The sequence below is a fragment of the Micromys minutus genome (assembly GCF_963924665.1).
Source record: "Micromys minutus genome assembly, chromosome: 32".
In the NCBI taxonomy this organism is placed as follows: Eukaryota; Metazoa; Chordata; class Mammalia; order Rodentia; family Muridae; genus Micromys; species Micromys minutus.
In genome coordinates, this window is record NC_137967.1 from 5,136,384 (window position 1) to 5,159,694 (window position 23,311).

The 23,311-nt window shown below is 53.8% G+C and overlaps 2 protein-coding genes across 3 annotated transcripts in view; one reads left to right on the top strand and one right to left on the bottom strand.

Moving 5' to 3' along the window:
- AP2A1 (adaptor related protein complex 2 subunit alpha 1) overlaps window positions 1-16,978 on the top strand; it is a 28,877-nt gene extending 11,899 nt beyond the window's left edge. The window contains exons 2-24 of the mRNA XM_080909271.1: window positions 1,095-1,181; window positions 1,260-1,402; window positions 1,702-1,895; window positions 7,873-8,002; window positions 8,396-8,497; window positions 9,938-10,046; window positions 10,712-10,862; window positions 11,166-11,334; window positions 11,442-11,579; window positions 11,846-12,028; window positions 12,857-12,954; window positions 13,028-13,259; window positions 13,340-13,507; window positions 13,595-13,755; window positions 13,964-14,029; window positions 14,294-14,350; window positions 14,451-14,533; window positions 14,657-14,748; window positions 15,659-15,780; window positions 15,871-15,987; window positions 16,066-16,135; window positions 16,261-16,395; window positions 16,524-16,978. Of these exons, the coding sequence (XP_080765397.1) occupies window positions 1,095-1,181; window positions 1,260-1,402; window positions 1,702-1,895; window positions 7,873-8,002; window positions 8,396-8,497; window positions 9,938-10,046; window positions 10,712-10,862; window positions 11,166-11,334; window positions 11,442-11,579; window positions 11,846-12,028; window positions 12,857-12,954; window positions 13,028-13,259; window positions 13,340-13,507; window positions 13,595-13,755; window positions 13,964-14,029; window positions 14,294-14,350; window positions 14,451-14,533; window positions 14,657-14,748; window positions 15,659-15,780; window positions 15,871-15,987; window positions 16,066-16,135; window positions 16,261-16,395; window positions 16,524-16,601 (2,885 nt within the window). The 3' untranslated portion in view covers window positions 16,602-16,978. The remainder of the gene's footprint in view (window positions 1-1,094; window positions 1,182-1,259; window positions 1,403-1,701; window positions 1,896-7,872; window positions 8,003-8,395; window positions 8,498-9,937; window positions 10,047-10,711; window positions 10,863-11,165; window positions 11,335-11,441; window positions 11,580-11,845; window positions 12,029-12,856; window positions 12,955-13,027; window positions 13,260-13,339; window positions 13,508-13,594; window positions 13,756-13,963; window positions 14,030-14,293; window positions 14,351-14,450; window positions 14,534-14,656; window positions 14,749-15,658; window positions 15,781-15,870; window positions 15,988-16,065; window positions 16,136-16,260; window positions 16,396-16,523) is intronic.
- FUZ (fuzzy planar cell polarity protein) lies at window positions 16,966-21,245 on the bottom strand. Of its 2 annotated transcripts, XM_080908476.1 has the most exons (11): window positions 20,983-21,239; window positions 20,641-20,762; window positions 20,320-20,404; window positions 19,986-20,054; window positions 19,690-19,794; window positions 18,596-18,793; window positions 18,425-18,520; window positions 18,192-18,298; window positions 18,045-18,109; window positions 17,897-17,971; window positions 16,966-17,218 (listed from the first exon to the last, which is right to left on the bottom strand). In XM_080908476.1, the coding sequence occupies exons 1-11, from the start codon at window positions 21,091-21,093 to the stop codon at window positions 17,004-17,006; spliced, it is 1,248 nt and encodes a 415-aa protein (XP_080764602.1). In that variant the 5' UTR covers window positions 21,094-21,239; the 3' UTR covers window positions 16,966-17,003. The 2 variants fall into 2 exon arrangements, with proteins under 2 accessions (XP_080764602.1, XP_080764603.1); XM_080908477.1 differs by lacking the exon at window positions 20,641-20,762 and having other exon boundaries at window positions 20,983-21,245.
- Window positions 21,246-23,311: the final 2,066 nt, after the last annotated feature.

Sequence of the window (23,311 nt, forward strand, 5' to 3'; positions counted from 1 at the left end):
TATATAACCCAGCATATTTACAATCCTGCCACTGGAGTCAGTGTCTTGACCTTCTTCCTCTGCTTGCGGTGCTGCCGATGGAACCCGTGGGTTGGGTGTGCTAGGTAGGCTTGCCCACACTGAGCCTGCCCCCAGCCCTCTTGATGTTGGTTGGTTTTGGTTTTGTTTGTTCTTTGAGACAGGGCCTCAGTAACTGTGTGGCCCAGGCTGGCCTCAAACTCAAGACCCATCTGCCTTTGCATCCCAGTGTGGGGGTCACTAGTGTGCCCCCATGATAGACACACACAGCATTCGAGCCCTGGGTGCTCAGAAACTGCCTGTCTGCCATTGCCACCCAGACTGTAGCTCTGGGGTGAGGTATTGATTGCAGGGACTTCCTGTTGGAGCTGCTGTCTGAGCGGAGCCTGTACAAGTGCTTGGGAATCGAGGGCAGAGGTGCGGAGATTTGTGGCGGAGGATGGCGTGAATGCTTTACCTCTCAGTCCCTTGTCCATTCACTTAGTGCACCCTGGAACTGACCAGCCGTTAGCAGGGCACCTGCTGTGTGCCAGGCACTGGCTGCAGCCCTTGCAGGCGCTCGTACCCAAGACAAATACTCTCACTCTTGGACAAAAGTGAGTGAAGAGCTCCTCTCTAAGGAAGTTACAGGAGCTAAGACCAAAGTGATGGGACACAGGAGTGGCTGGAGGCCGAGGCCAATGTCCCATAGCCCAGAGGATAGAAATAGGAAGGCGGCAGAGAAGCAGACAAAAAACGCTGCCAGAGAAACAGAGTATGCGCAGGTTGTGTTTGGGTGAGGTGGCGATGGTGTGTCGCAGTTCAGGGACATCGCTAAGGTGTGGCGCGTCTGGGACCAGGTTCCTGAGGAACTGGGTGGACAGTGGAGTCTGAGGTCTGGGGCTCCGGTGGGTGGTGAAAATAGCCTGGTGTCACAGAGGTGTGGGGAGAGTGCCGTCGGGAAGCCTCAGCAGCCAGCAGAGCTCTTCAGTGACTAGTTGGTCATGGGCTACTGGGAGGAAGAAGGGGTGGCAGAACGTTTATAACCTTGCCACTGGTGGCTGCCTGTGGCCTTGTGTGTCTTGCCTTTTTCACAGGCAAGAGCAAAGAGGCTGAGATCAAGAGGATCAACAAGGAACTGGCCAACATCCGCTCCAAGTTCAAAGGCAAGCTGCTGGCCCAGGGTCTGGGGAGGGGTCCAGGGCCCAAGGTGCTTAGGAGAAGCTTCCTCACGTGGCTCCCTTTCCCTTCCTCTGCCTCAGGGGACAAGGCCTTGGATGGCTACAGTAAAAAGAAGTACGTGTGTAAGCTGCTCTTCATATTCCTGCTTGGGCATGACATTGACTTTGGACACATGGAGGCCGTGAACCTGCTGAGCTCCAACAAGTACACGGAGAAGCAGATAGTGAGCGAGCACAGGAGGCTGGAGTGTGCGGGGCAGAGGGAGGAGGCTGGATGGTTGCGGGGCAGAGGGAGGAGGCTGGAGTCTACAGGGCAGAGGGAGGAGGCTGGAGTCTACAGGGCAGAGGGAGGAGGCTGGAGTCTACAGGGCAGAGGGAGGAGGCTGGAGTCTACAGGGCAGAGGGAGGAGGCTGGAGTCTGGATCCCTGAATCTGAGGGAAGAAGGGCTGGGTCTGCACTGCTGCATACCAGTCTGGTGTTCCTTAGTCACAGTGCCACAGCTGTCCCCTCTCTGCCCCACAGGGCTACCTGTTCATCTCAGTCCTGGTGAACTCGAACTCAGAGCTGATCCGGCTCATCAACAACGCTATCAAGAACGACCTGGCCAGTCGCAACCCCACCTTCATGTGCCTGGCCTTGCACTGTATTGCCAATGTGGGCAGCCGTGAGATGGGCGAGGCCTTTGCCGCCGACATTCCCCGAATCCTGGTGGCTGGGTAAGACGTTGGGGACGGCAGGGCAAAAGCAGGAGTGAGAGCTTTGTTTATGGCACCAGCATAGGTTCTCCCACCTGGGTTTTAGACCGCAGTGTCTCTGCCTCTCTCATGTCACCAGGCTGCCTAAGGTGTAAGGACCCATCCCCACCCCGTGGTCTCGTGTCTGAGACACAGCGATAGCATCTCCTACAGATGCAGTGACTCGTTCCCTCATCTTATTTAGAAGACAGCATCTGCCCTGTGCCTGCAGCACGGATGTCTGACTCTGGTGCCACCAACAGAGGTGGACAGTCTCAGTGTCACAGCCAGGAAGGTGTCCAGTGGTTGCAGTGTCTGCTGGGTGAGGAGAGGCAGGAGTTTCGGACTGCTTTGGTCCACTGTGTGGTCTGACTAATTCAGGAGGCTTCTCGGCTGTGGTTTCCTGAGCAGTCTCCACTTGTTTGTAACATGGTTCTGCTTCTCAAAGCCGCAGTGGCAGGAGATCATGTGTCCCCAAGTGCCAGGGCACCTGCAGGGCACAGGTGGCTGCAGCTGTGGCTCTGCTGATAGCGAGTGCTTGCCTGGCATGCAAAGGACCCGGGGCTCCCCCGACTTTGGCACTGTACACCATGTATGGAGGCAAGAGGAGCAGACGTTCAAGGTCAGCTCTTAAGTCAGTGGTTTCTAGGCCAACCTGGGCTACATACGACACTGTGGAAACAAATCCTTTTTGTTTGATTTTTAAGACGGGTTCTTTGTATATAGCCCTGGTTGTCCTGGAACTCACTTATGTAGACTGGGCTGGCCTTGAATTTAGAGATCCGCCTACCTCTGCATCCCAAATGCTGGGGTTAAAATGTGCACCACTATACCCAGCGTTTTCTAGGTTTTCAACTTATTTATGAAACTGGAGAGATGGCTCAGTGGTTAAGAGCACTGGCTGCTCTCCCACAGGACCTGGGTTCAATTCCCACCACCTATGTAGCAGCTCAAACTGTCTGTAATTTTGGTTCCAGGGGGATTGGATGCCCTCACACAGACATGTGTGGGCAAACACCAGGCACATAGAGTGAAAAATCATTTAAAATGTATCACCAAAAAAAAAAAAAAAAAAATTGTGAGGCATTCTTCCCCCCCCCTTAATTATTTATTTTTATTATATGAACATTTATTGGCATTTTACTTGCATGCATGTCTGTGTGAGGATGTCAGATCCTCTGGAACTGGAGTTACAGGCAGTGTGAGCTGCCATGTGGGTGCTGGTAATTGAACTTGGGTTCTCTGGAAAAGTAGCCAGTGTTTTTTTAACTACTGAACTATCTCTCCAGCCCCCTAGACTTATTTTAAATTTAGGTGTGTGTCTGTGTGCAGGTGCACACCAGTGCAGGTGTACCTCAATGCAGGTGCACCTAAGTGCAGGTGCACCTCAGTGCAGGTGCACACCAGTCCAGGTGCACCTCAGTGCAGGTGGCCAGCACATGGGATCCTCTGGAGTTGGAATCACGGGAAGTTGAGCATTAACTGACACGGGTGCTGGGAATCAAAGTTGGGTCCTTGGAAGAGCAGCCAGTGCTCTGGACTGAGCCACCTCTGCAACTCTGTTCCATTGACAAGTCAGAAGGGGTTCTCCAGGAGGTGACGGGTAACGTTCTAGAACAGTCAGGAGTCAATGATCACTGGGGATGTGGGTGCCTTCTATAAAAGGCCAGCAGGTGCTAAGGCTCTGGGTGTAGGTGTGGTCCGCCAGGGAATCTCTGTGGATAGAGGATAGTGAACATGGGAGAGACTTTGGGGAGTCTGCCTCTGCTTCCTGTGGAAGTTGGGGTGACTGGTGTCTGTCAGGCAGTTGAATGGCAGAAGCAGTGTTGTCTTTTAGGAAAATCACTGTGGCTGCTGCAAAGAGGTGAGATTTCTATCTCTGGCTGTGTAGATGAGGTGCTGCTGGTGTTCTTGAAAGTGGCTGATCTGGGTGTAGTGAAGCTGTAGGAAAGAGAACTATGACAGTCTGAGGCTAGCCTGGGCTTCACGGGAGACCCTGTGTCAAAAAGAACAAAGGAGCAAGAGTTACTATTAGCTAATGGAGTCTTAAGCTAGCCAGTCAGTGAGGTGAATGGAGGCCCAGCTAGGAGCAGGCAACCCTGACAGAGGAGGTCTCGGGCAGCCTGGGCTTCTAAAGCTTTTTGTGAGCTGGCAGAGCTGGGTCTTGTATTTTGGGTGGAGGAGGAACGTAGCCTCTGGGAGGAAAGAAAAGCTTGTCCAAGTAGAGGCTGTGGGAAACCACACATCAAAGTGTAGGTGTCCTAGAAATAAACGCCCCTGGGAACTGCAAAATTACCTGTCTCCATCCTTGTCACAGAGCAACCAGAGTTGGCTGCCAGCCTGCTCTGTGTTTGTTTGCAACAGGGTATCATGTAGCCCAGGTTGGCTGTGAGCTGATCCTCTCGCTTTCTCTGACTTAATGCTAGGATTGCAGGCCCAACCTCCACAGCTGCCTCATCCTGCCTGGGTCACCAAACACCCCAAGTTCACCTTTGAAGCAGTGTAAGCCAGGCAGGGCCCTTCAAAGATGTGTCATTTCTGTTCTGTGTGCACGGGTGTTTTGCCCACGTGTGTGTGCACTGTGCATGTATGTTGTGCCCGAGGAGGGAGGCTGTAAACGGGGGAGAAGCATCATGAAGGTGGGTCCTGAGGTGGCCCAGTGTGCTGTTGTGTCCAGGTAAGGCTAGAGGATGGTCCGGCATACAGGAGGAGAAGGATTAAAGGGCCATTATGGGTGTAGTACTGGGGAAATGGAGGCAGGAGGATTAAGAATTTAAGACTGGGGGCTGGAGAGATGGCTCAGTGGTTAGAGCACTGACTGCTCTTCCAGAGATCTGAGCTCAATTCCCAGCAACCACATGGGGGCTCACAACCATCTGTAATGGGATCTGATGGACAGCCAGATCCTGTCTCCTAATTCATTAGTTAACACTTTTAAACTAAAGTGTGAGCTAGGCTCTCACTGGGGAGCCAGGCTGATTGCTTGTGTGCTTTTGGTTTGATTTGCTTGTTGAGATGGCCCAGGACAGCCTGGGCCGGCCTTGAAGTCACTAGGTAACTTAGCATGACTTTCAACTGTCCTTCCTGCTCCCTAGCCTCTGAATTTAGACAAGCATACAGCATCCTTAAAAAAAAAAAAAAAAAAAAAAAAAAGATTTATTTATTTATTTATTATATATGAGCACACTGTAGCTGTCTGCAGACACACCAGAAGAGGGCATCAGATCTCATTCCAGATGCTTGTGAGCCACCATGTGGTTGCTGGGAATTGAACTCAGGACCTCTGGAATAGCAGTCAGTGCTCAGTGACTCTGAGCCGTCTCTCCAGCCCAGTTTTGTTGTTTTTCAAGACAGGGTTTCTCTGTGGAGCCCTGGCTGTCTTAGAACTCACTCTGTAGACCAGGCTGGCCTCAAACTCACAACGATCCGCTGCCTCTGCCTCCCGAGTGCTGGGATTAACGTGGTGTGCCATCATCCCTGGCCCGGGTTGGTTCTTTCTGAGACAGGATTTCGTTTGTTTATTTAAGGAGGGGGGTCAGCCCTGTAAAAGCCAGGGATCAAACCACTATATAGCCCATACTGTCTTTATATTTCCAACCTCTGCCTCAGCTTCACAAATGTTATGCCTGTTTGTCTCACCAAATCTATCTCCAGACTCCCTTCTTTCCTTATTTTAAAGATTTGTGTTATAGTAAAATTCGGGGGTTTCCACCCTCCTTAGATCCTTTAGTTCCTAAATAAAAGGCACAGAACCTTTATCCTTACAATAAGCCTTCAAGCACTGGAGCTGGGTAGATGTCAGCTCTCTCTGCTGTTTTGTCTACTTCCCTGTGGTAACCCTGAGACAGGACTCTCCACGTGCCACCCGGGCTGCTCCTCTCCAAGGGGCTGGCCGTGGACATGTGCCCATGAGCCACCTACCCATGGTGACTTTTTTCTCTCCTTTCTCTTCATGGCCTCTGCTTCAGACCCCTAAGCCCTGGGAATCAGAACTTTGCCTATCTTTCTCTTCTGCCCAGCTACGATTGTAGGCATCTTTATTGACCAATCAGGGGTAGCCTGGGAGGCAAGGTTACATGGCGTCCCTTAGTGTAGGTGAGGGTCTCAGAGGGCAACCCGATTTTGGTGTCCTGTATTTAGCATTACAATTCATAGCAACAGACCAAACCTCAACAAATTTGGCTTATTTTAAACTCTTTGTGTGTGTGTGTGTTGTGTGTGTGTGTGTGTCTGTCTGTCTGTCTGAGTTCGTGCATTTGAGTAGAGGTATCCTTAGGGGTCAGGAACAGGAATAAGATGCCCACTGTTGGGAGTTAGCCAGGTGGCTGTGAACTGCCAACTTGGTCCTGAGCAGTGTGTGTTAACCACTGAGCCCCCTCCTCTCTTGCCTTGACCCTTCTATCTATTTAAGACAAGGTCTTACTGGGCATGGTGGAACGTGCTGTAACCCAGCACTCAGGACAGGTTCATGTGAATGTGAGGCTACTCTGTAATCCATATTGAGTTCTAGGCTAGCCAGGGCTCCATGGTAAGAGACAGTCTCAAAATGGGTGGGGCGAAGGTCTTGCTCAGTTGCCAGCCTGACCTTGAACTCACTCTGTTGTCTTGGCTGGTAGATTTAACTGTCATCCTTGAATGACAGATGTGTGTCACCAGCCCCAACTTAACACAGCTTTAAACAATAATTATTTTTATGTGAATGTGTGCTTGTGTGCACCAGATGTGTACAGGGCCCCACAGAGACTGTTGCATGCTCTCTGGCTTTACCCTCTTCCCTCCTGCTTCCCTGAAGTCAGCTGGGTCAGGGTCCGCAGTTGTGTCCGTCTTTCTTACTTGGCTGAATCTTCATGCGTTATTGGACCCAGCCTGAGCAGCACACGGTCTTCCTCTGCTGGCTTCACAGTTACTGATCAGGAGACACCCAGGAAGACAAAGGAGTCTACCAATCTACCCTCTTCATTGGAGGGTTGATAGATGGAAGAAGGCTGGGGCTGAGCTCCATTGGCGGAGTGTTCACCTAGCGTACCAAAGCCCTGGCCTCTATCCACAGCACCGAATAAACCATGTATAGTGGTGTACGTGTCTCAGTCTGAATGTAGATAAGGGATCAGGAGTTGAAGGTGCTCCTTGGCTAAAGAGTGAGTTCCAAGCCAGGTATGAGGCACCTGCCATTAATCCCAGCACTCGGGTGGCAGGTGGATCTCTGAGAGTTCAAGGTCTACAGAGTGAGTTCCAGGATAGTCAGGGCTACACAGAAAAACCCCTTCTCAAGAAACAAACAAACAAAAAAAACCAAAGGTATGTGTGTGTCCAGACTAGCCTGGATTAAAAGACCCAATCAGTCAACTGATGAATAAGTTCTCAAGATCCATTATTAAAGAGAAAGCCAGAGAGCCAAGGCATAACCGGAGGGTGGCAGAGTAATTGCCTAGTGTGTATGAAGCCTGGGCTGCGGCCTCGGCTTCTTATAATTACGCATACCTGTAATCTCAGCCCTGGGTAGATGGGGCCAAAGGAGCAGAAGTTGAAGGGCAGCCTTGGCTCTTGAGGCCCTGATTATAGTGGAAGAGGCTAGAAGTCCAAAGTTGTCAGCCTGGAGTCCTGGATGGAAGGGCAGCGCCTCTGAGACTTCAAGGAGAACTGTTTCCTGACTCATCAGAGGCATCCAGACCATGCAGGCAAGGTTTCAGTGCACAGATGTGTTCCACAGTGTGACTGCTCGTCTCCAGAGTCTACAGCAGTGCTGGGCACGGAGGTGCTCGTGATGCAGCCGGCCCGGCCTGCGCATTTTGCCTGGCCTGCCAGATGTTTTGTAGATGTGGAGACAGAGTCCCTGGAAGAGTCAGGGCCGTGTCCAGGCTTTGGGGTTGCCCTGGCTGCCCGTGTTCTATCCTAGTCACATAGGATGGTGGGTGCACTGGAGCCATGGAGCCCTGAGTGCCCTGCGGTGTCCCCACAGAGACAGCATGGACAGTGTGAAGCAGAGTGCAGCCCTATGCCTACTACGTCTCTACAAGGCCTCGCCCGACCTGGTGCCCATGGGCGAGTGGACGGCACGTGTGGTGCATTTGCTCAACGATCAGCACATGGTGAGATGCCCGGATGCCCCGTCCTCGAGTTCCTGAAGCCTCTGCCTCGGCGTCTGCCAGGGACCCCATCTCTCTCCCGTCTTTACGACCCACATCTCATGCCCTTAGTGTGGTGTTTGCTTTGCCTAATTTTCAAGAAACCTTCCTCCTTCCCTAACTCCGTGGCTGCCTGGGACTGTCCTCATCTCGGATGCAGCGCCTTTTCTATTCGACTGTTTCTGGGCCCAAAGATCCCACAGCCAGGCCCATTGTCTGCCTGTCTTTCAAAGACTTACCCCACCCAAGACTTCCAGTAGCCCACCCTGCTCCCGACTCTTGAGATGATTTATCCTGATGCCAGGGCCTTCCCAGTGACACCCAGCATGAAGTCCCTCATGCCTGAACTCCTTGCAGGGAGTGGTCACAGCTGCCGTCAGCCTCATCACCTGTCTCTGCAAGAAGAATCCAGACGACTTCAAGACCTGTATCTCTCTAGCTGTGTCCCGCTTAAGTCGGGTGAGTGTGTGGTCATACTGGCTGTGGGAGGGCCTGGCTCCTCTGTGTGATACCTGTTTCTCCTCCCTTCCCTTAAGGCAAGAGCCAGCCTGTGTTTAAAAGCTGTGTCCGCAGACAAATGGCTTCACTTTTTGTGCTTCTTTCCCTGCCTGGTTCAGGGGCTGTGTCAGTGCGGTGTGCCGCACGGCTGCTGTGACTGAGGCGCTGACAGCTCCCCTGCCTGCTCTTCCTCCTCTTTGTCTACACGTCCCTCCTTTGCCTCCCACCACCCCTGTTCTCAGAGCACCCCAAGGCTTCTGTGTGCCTGGTTCTCTGTATATCTGAGTCAGACCTTAAGGTGGCCCTGTCCTGCCGAGAGGAGTGTGACAGGGATGGTGACTCAGTCACAGACTGAAGGACAAGAAGGGCTGTGCACCATGGATCGAGCCCAGCATCGTGGGATCATGTGGAGGTCCTAGTCCAGTTTGGGAGACAGGAGAGCTTCTGGGGGATGGCAATCCAAATGGAGGCTCAGGAAAAAAAAAAAAAGAGGGAAGAAGAAGAAGAAGAAAGAAAAGAAGATACTGTCTGGGAGGCCATAAGTGTCTCAGATCCTTGGGGAGGAGCACCTGTGCCTGTCATTCATTCTGTCCCCAGCGCCTTGTTACCACACATCTGAATGTATTAAGTGCCAGGCCCAACAGGGAACAGAAATGAGGTCACTGTCAGCCTACTACTCGTGGTCACTGTGCGGAAGGCTTCCTGGAAAACGTTGTTGGGTCTTTTGTTTTTTTGACTTTTGTTTTGTTGTTGTCTGAGACAGGATTCCGTCGGCTGTCCTGGAACTAGCTTTGTAGATCAGGCTGGCCTCAGACTCATACAGTCTGCCTGCTTCAGCCTCAGGTGCTGGGCCTAAAGGTTTTTGCCACCACTGCCCAGCTTGCAGAAGGCTTTTTGAGGTGAAGTTGGAGGAGGTCACCTTGAGGAGTGATCGTCATACGATCTGACCGATACTGGACCAGGGGCAGAGGAAGGATTAGTCCTCAGCCTCCACCGACCTCCACCGACCAGCTCCTGGCCCTGTGGTAGTTCCTCCGGGGTGAGGATGCAGGAACTATGGCCGCTAAGGCTGTAAGAGGCAGAGCCCAGGAGTAAGTAGAGCCGCTCTAGCCTCCCCTAGGGACTGTCACACAGGGACCTAGCAGAGACTTTGGCTCCACTGTGACCTCATTGCTTGGAAAAGTCAGTGGGGTGCTGGGGCACAGTGCACACATTCCCGAGGATGGAGCAGGAGGATCTTGACTTTGAGACTGTCAGGCTGAGTTCTGACCCCACCCTTAGCCACTCTGTATTCAGGCCTTGGCTTCCCCCTCCTTTCTAACCTGACTCCTGTGGTGTCCTGGTGTCTTCAGGGGACAGGCCCCTCTGCCTTTTCCACCCTGTCACTCCTTCCTCCCGCAGATTGTGTCCTCAGCCTCCACTGACCTCCAGGACTACACCTACTACTTTGTCCCCGCCCCCTGGCTCTCTGTGAAGTTACTGCGGTTGCTACAGTGTTACCCACCGCCAGGTAAGGCCTGTGGGAGCATGGCTATGCCTCCGGACTCCACAGGGGCCTGGTGTCCGCCCTGTGCAGCACCTGGGGCGGCACAGCTCATCCTGTCTTGGACCCACTACTTTCTCACAGCCTCCGTTCTGTGGAATGAGCTGGTTACTAAGCCTTCTTTACAGAAGGGACTCTTGCCCCACTCTGCCTGGCCGCTGTCCTGGCCGCTGGTGTCCACAGTAGTGAGGGACTTTGGGGACACTGATGAGCTTTCTTTCTGTTAAACTCTTAACCCCTGGCACCCAGGTAGTGTACAGTGGCCTTTGAGGCTGTAGCTCAGAGTCTGTCTCTTGGTCTCTCTGGGAGCTCCTTGGGGAAGCTCCATGGTGGCTCTGGGGTAGGCTCCTGGGTTTCCTCTACTTCTCTGAGAAACCTAAGGAACTTCAGTGTGGCAGAAAGGGAAACTGAGGCTCCTAAGAGTGGAGACTCATTCCCAGCAGAGTCAGTATGGGGTGAGTGGGAGCCCAGACCTAGAAATTACTGCTCTGCATCAGAAGGCAGAGGCCCAGCCCACACTGCCAGGCTTGAAGGCAGCTGGGCCCCTTCCATGGCGGGTGAGAGCTAGAGCAGGCTGCAGTCTCTGGAGCCCACTGAACAGAGGGCTCAGCCACTTACCTCCCTCTCCCCAGAGGATGCGGCTGTGAAAGGGCGGTTAGTGGAGTGTCTTGAGACTGTGCTCAACAAGGCTCAGGAGCCTCCCAAGTCCAAGAAGGTGCAGCACTCCAATGCCAAGAATGCTATCCTCTTTGAGACCATTAGCCTCATCATCCACTATGACAGGTGTGTGGGCTGCTGGCCCGAGGAAGGGTCTGAGGGACAGCAGGGCTTGGGAAGAGGGCAGGTGTCAAATGGTCCCTTCAGATGGATGCAGAATCACGACATATCTTGTTGGTTCAATCCCGCACCCTGAGGGTTGAAGTCAGGGCTGGTCTCCACTGGCCGGACCCGTTCTGGTGCTTAGCACTGTGTGGCTCCTGAGGGCTCCTGGGGGGAACACGGTAGGATGCTGGGGTGGGCAGGAGCGAGGGGCTGGATCCTAGGCTCGCACCTCATTTCCGTCTCCACTTCATTTGTGCCTGGCAGTGAGCCCAACCTCCTGGTCCGTGCCTGCAACCAGCTGGGCCAGTTCCTGCAGCACCGGGAGACCAACCTGCGCTACCTGGCGCTGGAGAGCATGTGCACGCTGGCCAGCTCCGAGTTCTCTCATGAGGCTGTCAAGACCCACATTGATACTGTTATTAATGCCCTCAAGGTACAGCCCTCTGCCCCACTCAGGATGTGGCGGCCTGCTGCTTGGTGGCCCTACAGTGGGCCCAGTGCAGCGTAGATCCCAGCTTGCTCTTGCTCTTTTTTCCTCAGACTGAGCGGGACGTCAGTGTGAGGCAGCGGGCGGCTGATCTCCTGTATGCCATGTGTGACCGGAGCAATGCCAAGCAGATTGTGTCCGAGATGCTGCGGTACCTGGAGACTGCTGACTATGCCATCCGAGAGGAGATTGTGCGTCTAGAGGACAGGGCTGAACAGCTCGGTTTGTGGGAGGAGGCTGGGGTCTGGCCCCTTAGGTTGGAAGGAGGAGTATTCGGACTGGACCTCTAAATCTAAGGGGAGAAGACTAACAGTTAAGAATACTGAGTCTAATAGAGGGGATTGGGGAAGGGGAGCCCCTGGGTGTTAAGTTGGGGCCATGATCATAGATCCAGGAATGGCAGTAGTCACCTCCCGTGGGCATAACCATCCACTCACACATTACCATCCCATCACAGGTGCTGAAGGTAGCCATCTTGGCTGAGAAGTATGCAGTGGACTACAGCTGGTATGTGGACACCATCCTCAACCTCATCCGCATCGCAGGCGACTATGTGAGCGAGGAGGTGTGGTACCGCGTGCTGCAGATTGTCACCAACCGTGATGATGTCCAGGGTTATGCTGCAAAGACAGTGTTTGAGGTTAGCAGCCTTCACTTTGACCCCGTAATGGAGCTCAGCGGCTGGTCAAGAGCAGCTGGGCATTCGTGTGCCACACCAGCAGGGCCTGCTCTGTTCCGTTCCAACCTTGAGTTACCCAAGGGCCACGGGAGCTGCAGCTTTGGGACAGTCCCAGCATGAAGTATACACAGCATCTGTGCAAATCTCTGCAGGAGAGCTGACCCCTCATCCCTCCCTGTGCAGAGCTTCACGGGCTCAGGGTTTCAGTCAGGACAAGATTGTGTGGCTGGGCTGGGTTAAGTGGTTAAGTGCCTACTTATGAGTCAGGCTTTCGGTCCCACAGTCCTGCAGAAGCTGAGTGTGTGTGTGTGTGTGTGTGTGTGTGTAACTCCAGCACTGTGGGGCAGAGACAGGCAGGTCCTGGGGGCTGGCTGGCCAGCGATGCTAGCTAAAATGGGAATTCTGGGTTCAGTGAGAGACCCTGTCTCAAAAAATAAGGTAGGGATTGATTGAAGAAGATCCCTGACATCTTCTGGCCTTCATATCCTTGCACACGGGCTTGCAGTCCTGTGTGCACACGTGTACACACGGAACATGGGGTGGAAGCTACTCCTGGCTGTCCAGGAAGTAATCCAGGATAACACATCTCCTAGTGCCCTCCCTTGTCCAGGTAGGTCCACCTCCCACAGTTTTTAGGACATGACTAAACTGTGTCAGTGGCTGGGGATCGAGAACTAGAAGTATGGTACATGTAGGAGATTCTGTCACACTGTGCCATCGAGTCATCTCCCCCTTGCCTCAGTTTCCCCATGTCTGACCCTCACCTGGCCTTCTCTCACTTCCTCACAGGCCCTCCAGGCCCCAGCCTGTCATGAGAACATGGTGAAGGTCGGTGGCTACATCCTTGGAGAGTTTGGGAACTTGATTGCTGGGGACCCACGCTCTAGGTGAGGGAGCCTCCTCTAAGGGGTCTGGGGAGTGTGGGGGCGGGCACGTCTGCTGACGCCTTGTCCTTCACAGCCCCCCCGTGCAGTTCTCGCTGCTGCACTCCAAGTTCCACCTGTGCAGCGTGGCCACTCGCGCACTGCTGCTGTCCACCTACATCAAGTTCATCAACCTCTTCCCTGAGACCAAGGCCACCATCCAAGGGGTTCTGCGTGCTGGCTCCCAGCTGCGCAATGCCGACGTGGAGCTACAGCAGCGGGCAGTGGAGTACCTCACCCTCAGCTCCGTAGCCAGCACCGATGTTCTGGTCAGAGCCTATGCCCCCATCCCTGGGACCGCCCACCCTCTTGGGCAAGGAGTGCCCCTGACCTCTTGTCTGGCCCACAGGCTACAGTACTAGAAGAAATGCCCCCATTTCCTGAGCGGGAGTCATCTATCTTGGCCAAGCTGAAGCGCAAGAAGGGCCCTGGGGCAGCCAGTGCCCTGGATGACAGCCGCAGGGACACCAGCAGCAATGACATCAATGGGGGTGTGGAGCCCACCCCCAGCACAGTGGTGAGCACTGTTATAAACCATGTGCCGAGGCCGGGTCCACTGTGCCCTGTCCTGTCTCACCTACGCCCTGTCTTACCTTGATTGTAGTCAACCCCCTCACCCTCCGCGGACCTCTTGGGGCTGCGGGCAGCCCCTCCCCCTGCTGCACCCCCGGCTCCTGCAGGCGGGAACCTCCTGGTGGATGTCTTCTCTGACGGCCCCACTGCACAGCCCAGCCTGGGGCCCACCCCCGAGGAGGCCTTCCTCAGGTACCTCCTGTCCTTGTCCTGCTCAGACCCACCCCTTTCCATCTGGACTCTGCTGCCCCAGCTGCCCTTTGCTGTCCTTTCCCAAAGCTGTGTCTCAGCCCACTCTTCCTTCTCTCCTTCCTCTTGCCTCTCTTTCCCTGGCCCTCTTGCTGCCTCTCTGGGATTGGCTGCCTGCCACACCTGTCTTCTCTGGGATTGGATGGCCCAGCGAGCTGGAGCCCCCTGCCCCTGAGAGCCCCATGGCTTTGTTGGCTGACCCAGCTCCAGCTGCTGAGTAAGGGGTGGCCTGTGGCTTTGGGTTGATGGATGTCCCCAGGGTGGGCTTTAGGGGTTCCTGATGATTGGCAAATGTAGGGGCTAGAAAATAGTGAAAGTTGGGGTTCTTGGGAGATCCCTCTGTAAGGGTCCCACTCCCATAAGTGAGGGTGTCTGGGAAGCTTGGCCTGTAGGTTCTGGGGATCTGCCTTCAGAGTGTTGCCTCTGCCTCTCTGCTCCAGCCCCCAGCCCCCTACGCACCTAACTTCTTCCTCTCCCCCAGCCCAGGTCCTGAGGACATAGGCCCTCCCATTCCAGAAGCGGATGAACTGTTGAATAAGTGAGTTCTGGGAGAGGTGGGCAGGGGAGTGGGGACAGGTGGGGAGCACAAAGCGGGCGGTCAGGAGCCCTCTCATTCTGACTCCTACCAACCTGCCTAGGTTCGTGTGTAAGAATAGTGGGGTCTTGTTTGAGAACCAGCTGCTGCAGATTGGAGTCAAGTCTGAGTTCCGGCAGAACCTGGGTATGTCCTGGTGGCCCAGAGGTGGAAAGGGGGTGCTGGGGGGGTTGTTGGCAGCCCTGGCTGGGCTGGTGGCAGGGTATAGGGTCAGAGGAACTTGGATGGAGCCCTCCCTGTCTGCCGCAGGCCGCATGTATCTCTTCTATGGCAACAAGACTTCTGTGCAGTTCCAGAACTTCGTGCCCACCGTGGTCCACCCTGGGGACCTCCAGACTCATATCCTGTGCTCTTGTGCCCCAATCCACCACTGTATGTCCCTGGGAAACAGACCACCTAGGTCACTTCTAAAACTGTGCATAGTAGGTAAGCCTCTGTCCTCTGGCACAGGTGACTCTAAGCCAACATGGAAGATGTATGACCTCCAGCGCACCAGGTCCCCTGCCAGGCACCTTACCTTTGCTGATGTTGTGTGTGGCCCTTGCACTCAGGTTCACCCGGGATGCCTACAGTGTTGGCCCCGCAGTGCATCAGCTGAGTGACTTGCCTCCTAGCCCTCCTGGGTTAGATTCTCTTTCTGCTTCTGAGGATCTTTTGTTGTTTTTGAAACTGTTTAGTATAGCCTACGCTAACCTCCACTCACTCTATAGACCAGGCTGGCCTTGAATCAAGGTGAGTCTTTTGTCTGCCTTCCAAGTGCTTGAGTGTAGGCACACACCTCCGCTTTTTGAATGAGCAGTTGGGACGTCCTGGGGGGTGTATGGCAGACCCAGGCCCTCTCCCCTGCATATGGCTGAGTCCGAATGTGTGAGGCTACAACTAGCCCTTCCCCCTCTGCTTTGTTCAACCTTCCCAGAGCCCAGGGTAGACAGCTGTGTGAAGTAGGGCAGGGTAGGTGGGTGTAGATACCAGCCATACCTGTGAAGTCACTAACAGACATGTTCTGGTGCTGGGTGAGTTCATCTGCCCCTCAGGACATCTCTTGTACCTAGTTTGCACCGGAGGCTAAAGGACTCATGTGGCTCTTTGCTCACTGGAGGCAGGACATTCCTAGGTGTCCCAGATTCCTCAGGAGGAAGGGGTTAGGTGTTGGTGCGTCTGCAGTTGGCCCAGAGCCTCTAGCTGACCTGGGCTTGGGCTGCCTCAGTTGTGCCGCAGCTGTCTCTGGCTTCCTTGACTATGGGGCCACAGCTGGCGGTGCAGACCAAGCGTGTAGCTGCACAAGTGGACGGTGGTGCACAGGTGCAGCAAGTACTCAACATTGAGTGTCTGCGAGACTTCTTAACGCCACCACTGCTGTCGGTGCGCTTCCGGTGAGTGGGAGCAACACCAATTGGGGTGTGGGGCAATGAGGTAGGGTCTTCGGGGATGGGGCCTGGCTGAGCTGCTCCTCATCTGCTCAGGTACGGTGGCACCGCCCAGTCCCTCACTCTGAAGCTCCCAGTGACCATCAACAAATTCTTCCAGCCCACAGAGATGGCGGCCCAAGACTTTTTCCAGCGCTGGAAGCAGCTGAGCCTGTGAGGGGCGGGGCCGAGGGGCGGGGCGGGGCCGAGGGGCGGGGCCTCAGTTACCTGACAGTGCTTTCAACCTCCCAGCCCCCTGCAGGAGGCACAGAAAATCTTCAAAGCCAACCACCCCATGGACGCTGAAGTTACTAAGGCCAAGGTGAGAGAGACTAGGTGTTTACGGGTGCTGGCCGCTGGATGGACCAGTTCTCACACATGAGGGTTTAGCCTGCACTATCCTGGGGACTTATCAGCTTTGCTTCTCTAATATCCATGCTCTTCTAGCTTCTGGGGTTTGGCTCTGCTCTTCTGGACAATGTGGATCCCAATCCTGAGAACTTTGTGGGTGCTGGAATCATCCAGACGAAAGCCCTGCAGGTGGGGTGTCTGCTTCGGCTGGAGCCCAACGCCCAGGCCCAAGTGAGTGCTGCAGGGGGACCTCCCAGTGACCCCACGTTCCCTGTGCCCAGCCCTCCTTCCTGTGTCTCTCATTATCCTCTCACCCTCTGACTCTGTACCCCTTGTTGGGCTCCCTCCTCTCCACACAGATGTACCGCCTAACCCTGCGCACCAGCAAAGAGCCTGTCTCCCGTCATTTGTGTGAGCTGTTGGCCCAGCAGTTCTGAGCCCTGGACTTGCCCTGGGATATGGCCAATGCCAGGCAGCCCTGGGATGGAGGCAGCTGTGGTGGAGGGGGACAGCGAGGGGACCTCCAGTGGTGACAGCAAAGACCCCAGGGGTGGGGGCATGCCTGGGAGCTTCCTCTGGCCTTTTGTATTTTATTTTTGTTCATCTGCTGCTGTTTACATTCTAGGGGGGTCAAGGGAAGCACCCTCCTTCCCTTGTCCCCCGAAGCACAGAGGGGAGAGGGGCCGGGGAAGTAGGTACCTCCTCCCCTCCCCTTCCCTCCTTGTCACCCTTTCCCCCCTCCCTCTCTCCCTCCCCATCCAGGAGCCGTGTATTATTGTGAACGAATAAACAGAGAGACGCTAACATTACCCCATCTATTGCCTGCCCACCTTAAGTGATCAAAGGAGCGGGGTGAGGGCTTGTAGCGTGTGGGTGGCCAGACTCCGCAGCCCATGGGTGGGGCTCTGAGGGGACAGCACCAACAGCAACAGCCGTAGCCCTAGCTGAACAGCCACCAGCTGCCACCCCATGCCTGGCCCCAGCACCAGATAGCAGGCCCTGGGCGTCTGGGCCGGGTGGACTGTATCCTCTTGTTTCTCTGCAGGCCCCGGTTCTGAGGAGGGACAGGAAGGGCTGTGGTGAGCAGTAGTGTCCTCGGCAGGGCCCAGCACCCTCAGCCCAGCCCATTTCTTCACAGTGACCCCCAGATCAGCCTCTAACCGCCTAGCCTTGCTGTCGCCTGTGCTGTCTGTCCTCAGACATAACACACAGGTGACACAGTGCCCTCACCGCACTGGCGTCACCCTCCTGAGGACCACACCCTACTCCCAAGTGCTGGCCTCCAGTTTTGCATGCTCTGAGGTCTTTATCTGGTTGGGCACCATTAGGTCCCTGCCTGTGTCTCATGGGGGCCTTAGGGACCTGAGACAGCTTCCAACGTGGAGCCTGCAGGCTCCTCACTTGCCTCGGCCTGGGCACGGCTCTGCCCAGCGCTGTGGAGGGCACAGGCGTGGCTGCCTCAGCATTGCCGCCTAGCATCGCAGTAAGTCCTCAGTTCTGTTGAGGTACTGGCTAGCCCAAGCTGGCCTCAGAGTCGTGGTCACTCTGCCTTGGCTACAGCGGGGCTGAAATTCCAATTGTGGGGACAAAATGCCCAGACTAAAACCAGTGCGTACTGTAAAAACACAGGCTGGAGACGTCTGGAATTAAGTAGGTTGATGGGCAACTCAGGCATGTGGTGGGTTCTCTACCTCAGGGTGCGCATGCCGCGGGATCCATGTCTACCACTCACCTGGTGGGAAGTGGTTGGTGGCCACCAGCGTGTAGAAATTTCTAAGGAGGCGTCTACGCCGCTCAGGGGAAGGCTCTAGAGAAAAGTGAGCACCTTGACTAGGTGACTTCTGGCTCAAGGCCCTCCCACTCACTGCTTCCCCACGCACCTTTATCCTTCGAGGGCTCCACGGTAAAGAGGCAGCGTCTCAGTTCCAAGTGGAGCAACAACAGACTGGGGAAAAGCACTATCAGAGGGTGGGGAACCGGCAGAGCAAATGGCCTTCCCGGCGCAGGGCCCAACCATCCAGCCTTACCCAAGAATATCGCTGTGCAGCGGGAACCCGTCGGGTAGTGCCCTGGGGCCCAGTGGCAGGCAGGCCCGGAGGGGGTCTAGCAGAGGCTGCCACCAGCGTTCCAGCAACTACCAGGGCGAGATGGGAGCAAGGTCGGGGCTGGTCCCTAGTGGAGCTTGGTCGGCCAGGGCCTGCACGCAGCAGGTGGCGCTCACAGAGGGCACGTGCAGGAGCACAGCGACAGGCAGCCTCACCTGTGGGTCCAGCTGGCCGAGGGGCGGGCGCGGCCCGCACAGCAGACACAGCTCCAGACCCCGCAGCAGCGTCAATGTCAACAACCGGTGCGGGACCTATAGCAGGGGGCAGTATAGGGCTAAGTATGGCCCCGCCCCGCTGGAAGCCCCACCCCGGCCCCGCCCACTCACCGTGGGGCTCCCGTGTGGCAGGTACACTGGGTAGTCACGAGCAGCTTGTGGTGGCAAGGACCCCACCAGCCAGGGCAGAAGCACAGCTTCAGGCATGCCTAGGCGCCACCAGCCCTCAGTCGCTGCCACCACTCGGCCTGATACCAGCAGGCTGACGAAGGCCGTGCCAGTGGCCTCCGCGAACCCTGAGAGGGTTTCCTGAAGAAAGGGTCAGATGTCAGCACAAGAAGGGACATTCCCGGCTAGGCATGGAGGGGAAGAGCAGCCATGAGACCAGAGACATTCCAGTATGCAATGTTTCAAACCCTGTGAACAGGAATGCTTTAGCTTTCCCGTTCCTCAGCACTCTCTCTCTTTCTAAAGATTTATTTGTTTGAGTTCACTATAGCTGTCTTCAGACACGCCAGAAGAGGGCATCAGATCTCATTACAGATGGTCGTGAGCCACCATGTGATTGCTGGGACTTGAACTCAGGACCTCTGGAAGAGCAGTCAGTGCTCTAACCACTGAGCCATCTCTCCAGCCCCAGTTAGCATTCTCAATTCTCCATATTCTAATTACTTATTTTATTTTTTAAAAAATTATTTCTCTTTCAGTTATGGGGATGGAACCCAAGGCTTTGAGCATGCTCACTTGGCAGCTCTCCTGCAGGGCCACACTGAATTACTGAGTCACGCATTCACTGCCACGCCTGACAGGCCTTAAACTTTGCATCCTCTTCCTCAGCCTCCAGAGTAGCTGGGGTGACAGGCCTGCTCCAGGAGGCCCTGCAATGCCAATAGTTTTGACAATCCTGACCTACGGAAGCTCTGAGGTCAGGACACACTGCCGGGAGAGGCATAGCTTTGAGAAGGGAAGCTTGGGTGGGTGTGGGAGGGGGAGAGATGCTCAGACAGAGGCAGGGAGCTTGTGAGGAGGAGCTGGAGATGTGGAGGCTGCAGGTGAACAGTCAGTGTACCCTGGTGAAGACAGTCCTCTTAGAGTTTCAGGTAAAAGGTGATTCCAGGGATAAGAGGACAATGTCGGGAGGGAGAAAACAAAGGAAGGCTAAGTACAACCATGGGGACACGTTACTTCTATAGATGCCCCAATACCTGTATGACAGACCCCTCTGGAGGAATGACACAGTCCACACACTGGGTCAGGTCCCCAATGAGCTCTGAATTCCCCAGGAAGCTGTCGATGAGACAGTAGCTGGCCTGGTAGAGGAAAAACGGGGTGTCTAGGACCCAAGTGGGCCCAGATCGACCCAGAGAAAACTGGGGCCAGCTCCAGAGTTAAACAAGCTCTCCAAGAACCCATGCTTTCCCAGTGCCTACTGGGAACTGTAGTTCCAGACAAACGGGCACAGTGTAGGGATTCTAACTGCACTCACATACCCCGGCCTCACCCTCAGTTCTTTCTTCAGTCTCTCTACGTTCCGGATATTGGTCAGCTCCTCAAGTCCCACAATGAGAACCTGGAAGAGTCACATGGGATCGTGGGATCCTTACTAGCACCTAGTCAGAGAGGACAGTGCTTGGATGGGTGTGGGAGGAAGGCCAGATCTGCATCCTTGCGTGTGAAGGAGGAGGTCTGGTTCCTGGACTCCTAAAGTATGAGGGAGGAGGGTTGAGGTTTGGATGCGAGAAAAATAAAATTAAAATGCATGGGTCTGGACGGGGGTGGGGTGGGGTGGGAGTGCAGTTCTCTTGAGTTTTGGAGACAAGAGGGCCCAGTCTCACCATGGCCCCAAACACCATGTGGAGCATTCTTTCCAGCCTCAGCTCAGAGGCGCCCTCCTCAGACGACAGAACGATGAGGGTGATGCTGCGGGGGTGAAAGATGAGAAGCAAGAAATGAGGTCAGGCCTGGGAAATGGAGCCGGGCGCTTCTCCCAGCGATCCCTACACTGTTCGCTACATCCTGACAATCAGGGATCAGAGAGGGGGTGAGGAGCTTCTCAAGGATTCCCCGCAGCCGAGTTACCACTGGCAGATCTCTGGGATCACCTAAACCAGGAACCACACTGCTCAGATCTTGTTCCCTTGCTCCCGCCAAGGGACCTGTCATGGAAGTTCTTCCACACTACGGTTGTGTCCTCTGTTCTTGCAGAGTTCAGTTGCACATCCAGATTCTGGCCGAACATGTGGACTCCGTTGAGAGAGCCGATGACAGAGAAAGGGAGCTGAGGAAGTGGGGGAGCATTGTAGTAGCTCCCAAGACCTCCCCAATGGAGATCCCACTCGTTCCTTTGCAATCTCCCCATATGCCCCCAAAGTTCTTCAGGAAGCCAGACTTATTAGTCCCCCATGACAGCTAAAGGCGGGGAGCCTCTAATCCGTGCAGGAGATGCAGTCCCAGATCCCTGAACCCCTTGTTTAGACGCAGGAGTCGAATGCCCCCACCTGTTGACGGGAGGGGGCGCCGCCGCTGCTGCTCCGACAGAACAGGGGAACCCCGCTCGAGGCTGCGAGGCACAGCAAATGCACCGTGCTTCCTGGCCCCTCATCCCCCATCTCGAAGCCCGCACCCGGGAAGTCACCCCCCTTGCAAACTCTCGGTGTGGATCTGGGAGCATGCGGGTAGCCAGAGTCAGTCGGCCTGCTGACCGGAGCCGCCCGAGGGCGAGAAGCGGGGTGACCGAACTCCTGCCTTCATCCACTCAGCCCCTCCGACTGGAGTCTTTTCCGCCCCGGCCGGAAGTTATCGTGACCCTAACAAAGATGGCGACAAGTCCTGCTTGCCAAGCATTCACGAGTTGTTCCCAGACAGCTTCATATCTTTTGTATAACGAGAATGAAGGCTCTAGTTTTGGAGACGGTGATAGTGCCAAGGTGTTGCCTACCAACCTCATTGTGTGCTGTAATATATATGTTTAGCAACTGGTTGAAGATGGAGACAGTGCTAAGGCATTGCCTTGGCAACGACAGTCAGCGTGGCTTTTTTTCATTCCACAGTGGTAAATACCTTGCCCCAATCAAAGATGGCGGTATGCTCAGGTATTGCCTAGCAACCACCATTCACAATGATTTCTATTTCAAAACTCGGAAGCGCCCTCTCAATTTTTTCAGAGTGGTTTGATCCAGGCAGCGTTGCCTAGTAACCACCAAATGAGATGGTTGTTTTTTGTTATTAGTAAAAGGCAGAAGAGAACCTTTCTTTTCCAACATCATGAAAACCACACAATTTCTGTAACGAGTTCATGCCTATGATGCTGTATCGTGTAGAAAGCTGAAGCACCGAAAACTTCTTTCCCTGCAACAACAGAACGCAGTACCGCGGTTCCGGGACGGATTTTCACAAATATGATCACTGTCACTTCCAAAGCGTTCTTTTTGCCTTTCACCCCTGGAATCTTCAGGGTACAAGAAGAGAACCCACTCCACAACGCTGACATTCATACACTCGCTATAATGATGATGATGATGATGATATAAAAATAAATTTTTATTTTCTAATTTAAAATAGTATGTCTACAGCTTTATGTCTTTTCTATTTTCTGGGAGAGTTGCAGTCTGTAGGTCAGGATGACCTGGAATGGCAAATGGCAGGCTCTCTCATTCTTTCTCTTTGCTTTCCTTTCTTCCTCTTATGGTTTGGTGTTTGGTGTGTTTTTGAAGCATGGTCTCCTGTAATCCATGTAGACCTGGGACTTACTATGTGGCCTTGAACTTCTGATTCTTTTTCCAAAGTCTTAGCCTTTCTTTTTGTTTTTTCTTCTTTTTTTAAAGGTTTATTTATTTATTATGCATACAGTGTTTTGCCTGCATACATGCCTGTACGTCAGAAGAGGGCACCAAGATCCCATTACAAATGCTTGTGAGCCACCATGTGGTTGCTGGGATTTGAACTCAGGACCTCTGGAAGAGCAGTCAGTGCTCTTAACCGCTGAGCCATCTCTCCAACCCCATCTCAGCCTTCCTAATTTTTTTTTTTTATAATTAGTTTCTGTAAGTGCAAGGACTTGAACAATTTTCCATTGGCAAATATTAGATTTCTCATGGAATACTTCAAATGATACAATAAAACAAAAGAATTTTGTTTTGAGACAAAATCTTTCTTCGTAGCCCAGGCTGGCCTTGGTCCTTACCCTCGATCTTCCCCAATGTTGCCACTGCCACAGCCTGCTGATTCTGTGAATCCTGAGGCAGCATTTCAGCTGCTTGATTACGGTATGTTTGAGAGCAATAACCTTCTTTACTAAACATACTAGAAAGCAACATTTTTAATGATTTATTTATTCTTATTCCATGTGCATTGGTGTATTGCCTTAACAGTTGTCTGTATGAAGGTGTTAGATACCTTGGCGCTTGAGTTGAGCTGCTAGGAATTGTGGGTGCCAAGAATAATTGTGGGTGCTAGGAATTGTGGGTACTAGGAATTGAACACCAATTCTCTGAAAGAGCAGCTAGTGCTCTTCACTGCTGTCTCTCTAGATGCTACAAAATATTTTAAAGTATTTTTGGATGTTTCTATTCTGAATTTTGTTTTCTATAGTTCCTAAGGGATAATTAACAAATATACTCTGTAAATGGAAGAAACAGACACAGACAATAATTTTAAAGCTTGTACATGATTACACAATCCCCTAAGGCCAACCTGATGTACTCTCCCCAATCTCCTGCCAAACACACAAATAAACAGATAGATAGGCAGATAGATAAATGAAACTTTAAAAATTTTATGAGCGAGGCTGGAGAGATGGCTCAGTGGTTAGAGCACTGACTGCTCTTC

Coding starts and splice junctions, on each gene's coding strand:
- FUZ (XM_080908476.1), bottom strand. CDS start 21,093: ATGGGGGATGAGGGGCCAGGAAGCACGGTGCATTTGCTGTGCCTCGCA. Junction 18,110..18,191: donor CTGCACAGCGATATTCTTGG/GTAAGGCTGGAT, acceptor GCTTTTCCCCAG/TCTGTTGTTGCTCCACTTGG. Junction 17,219..17,896: donor CACCAACCACTTCCCACCAG/GTGAGTGGTAGA, acceptor GTCCCTCCTCAG/AACCGGGGCCTGCAGAGAAA.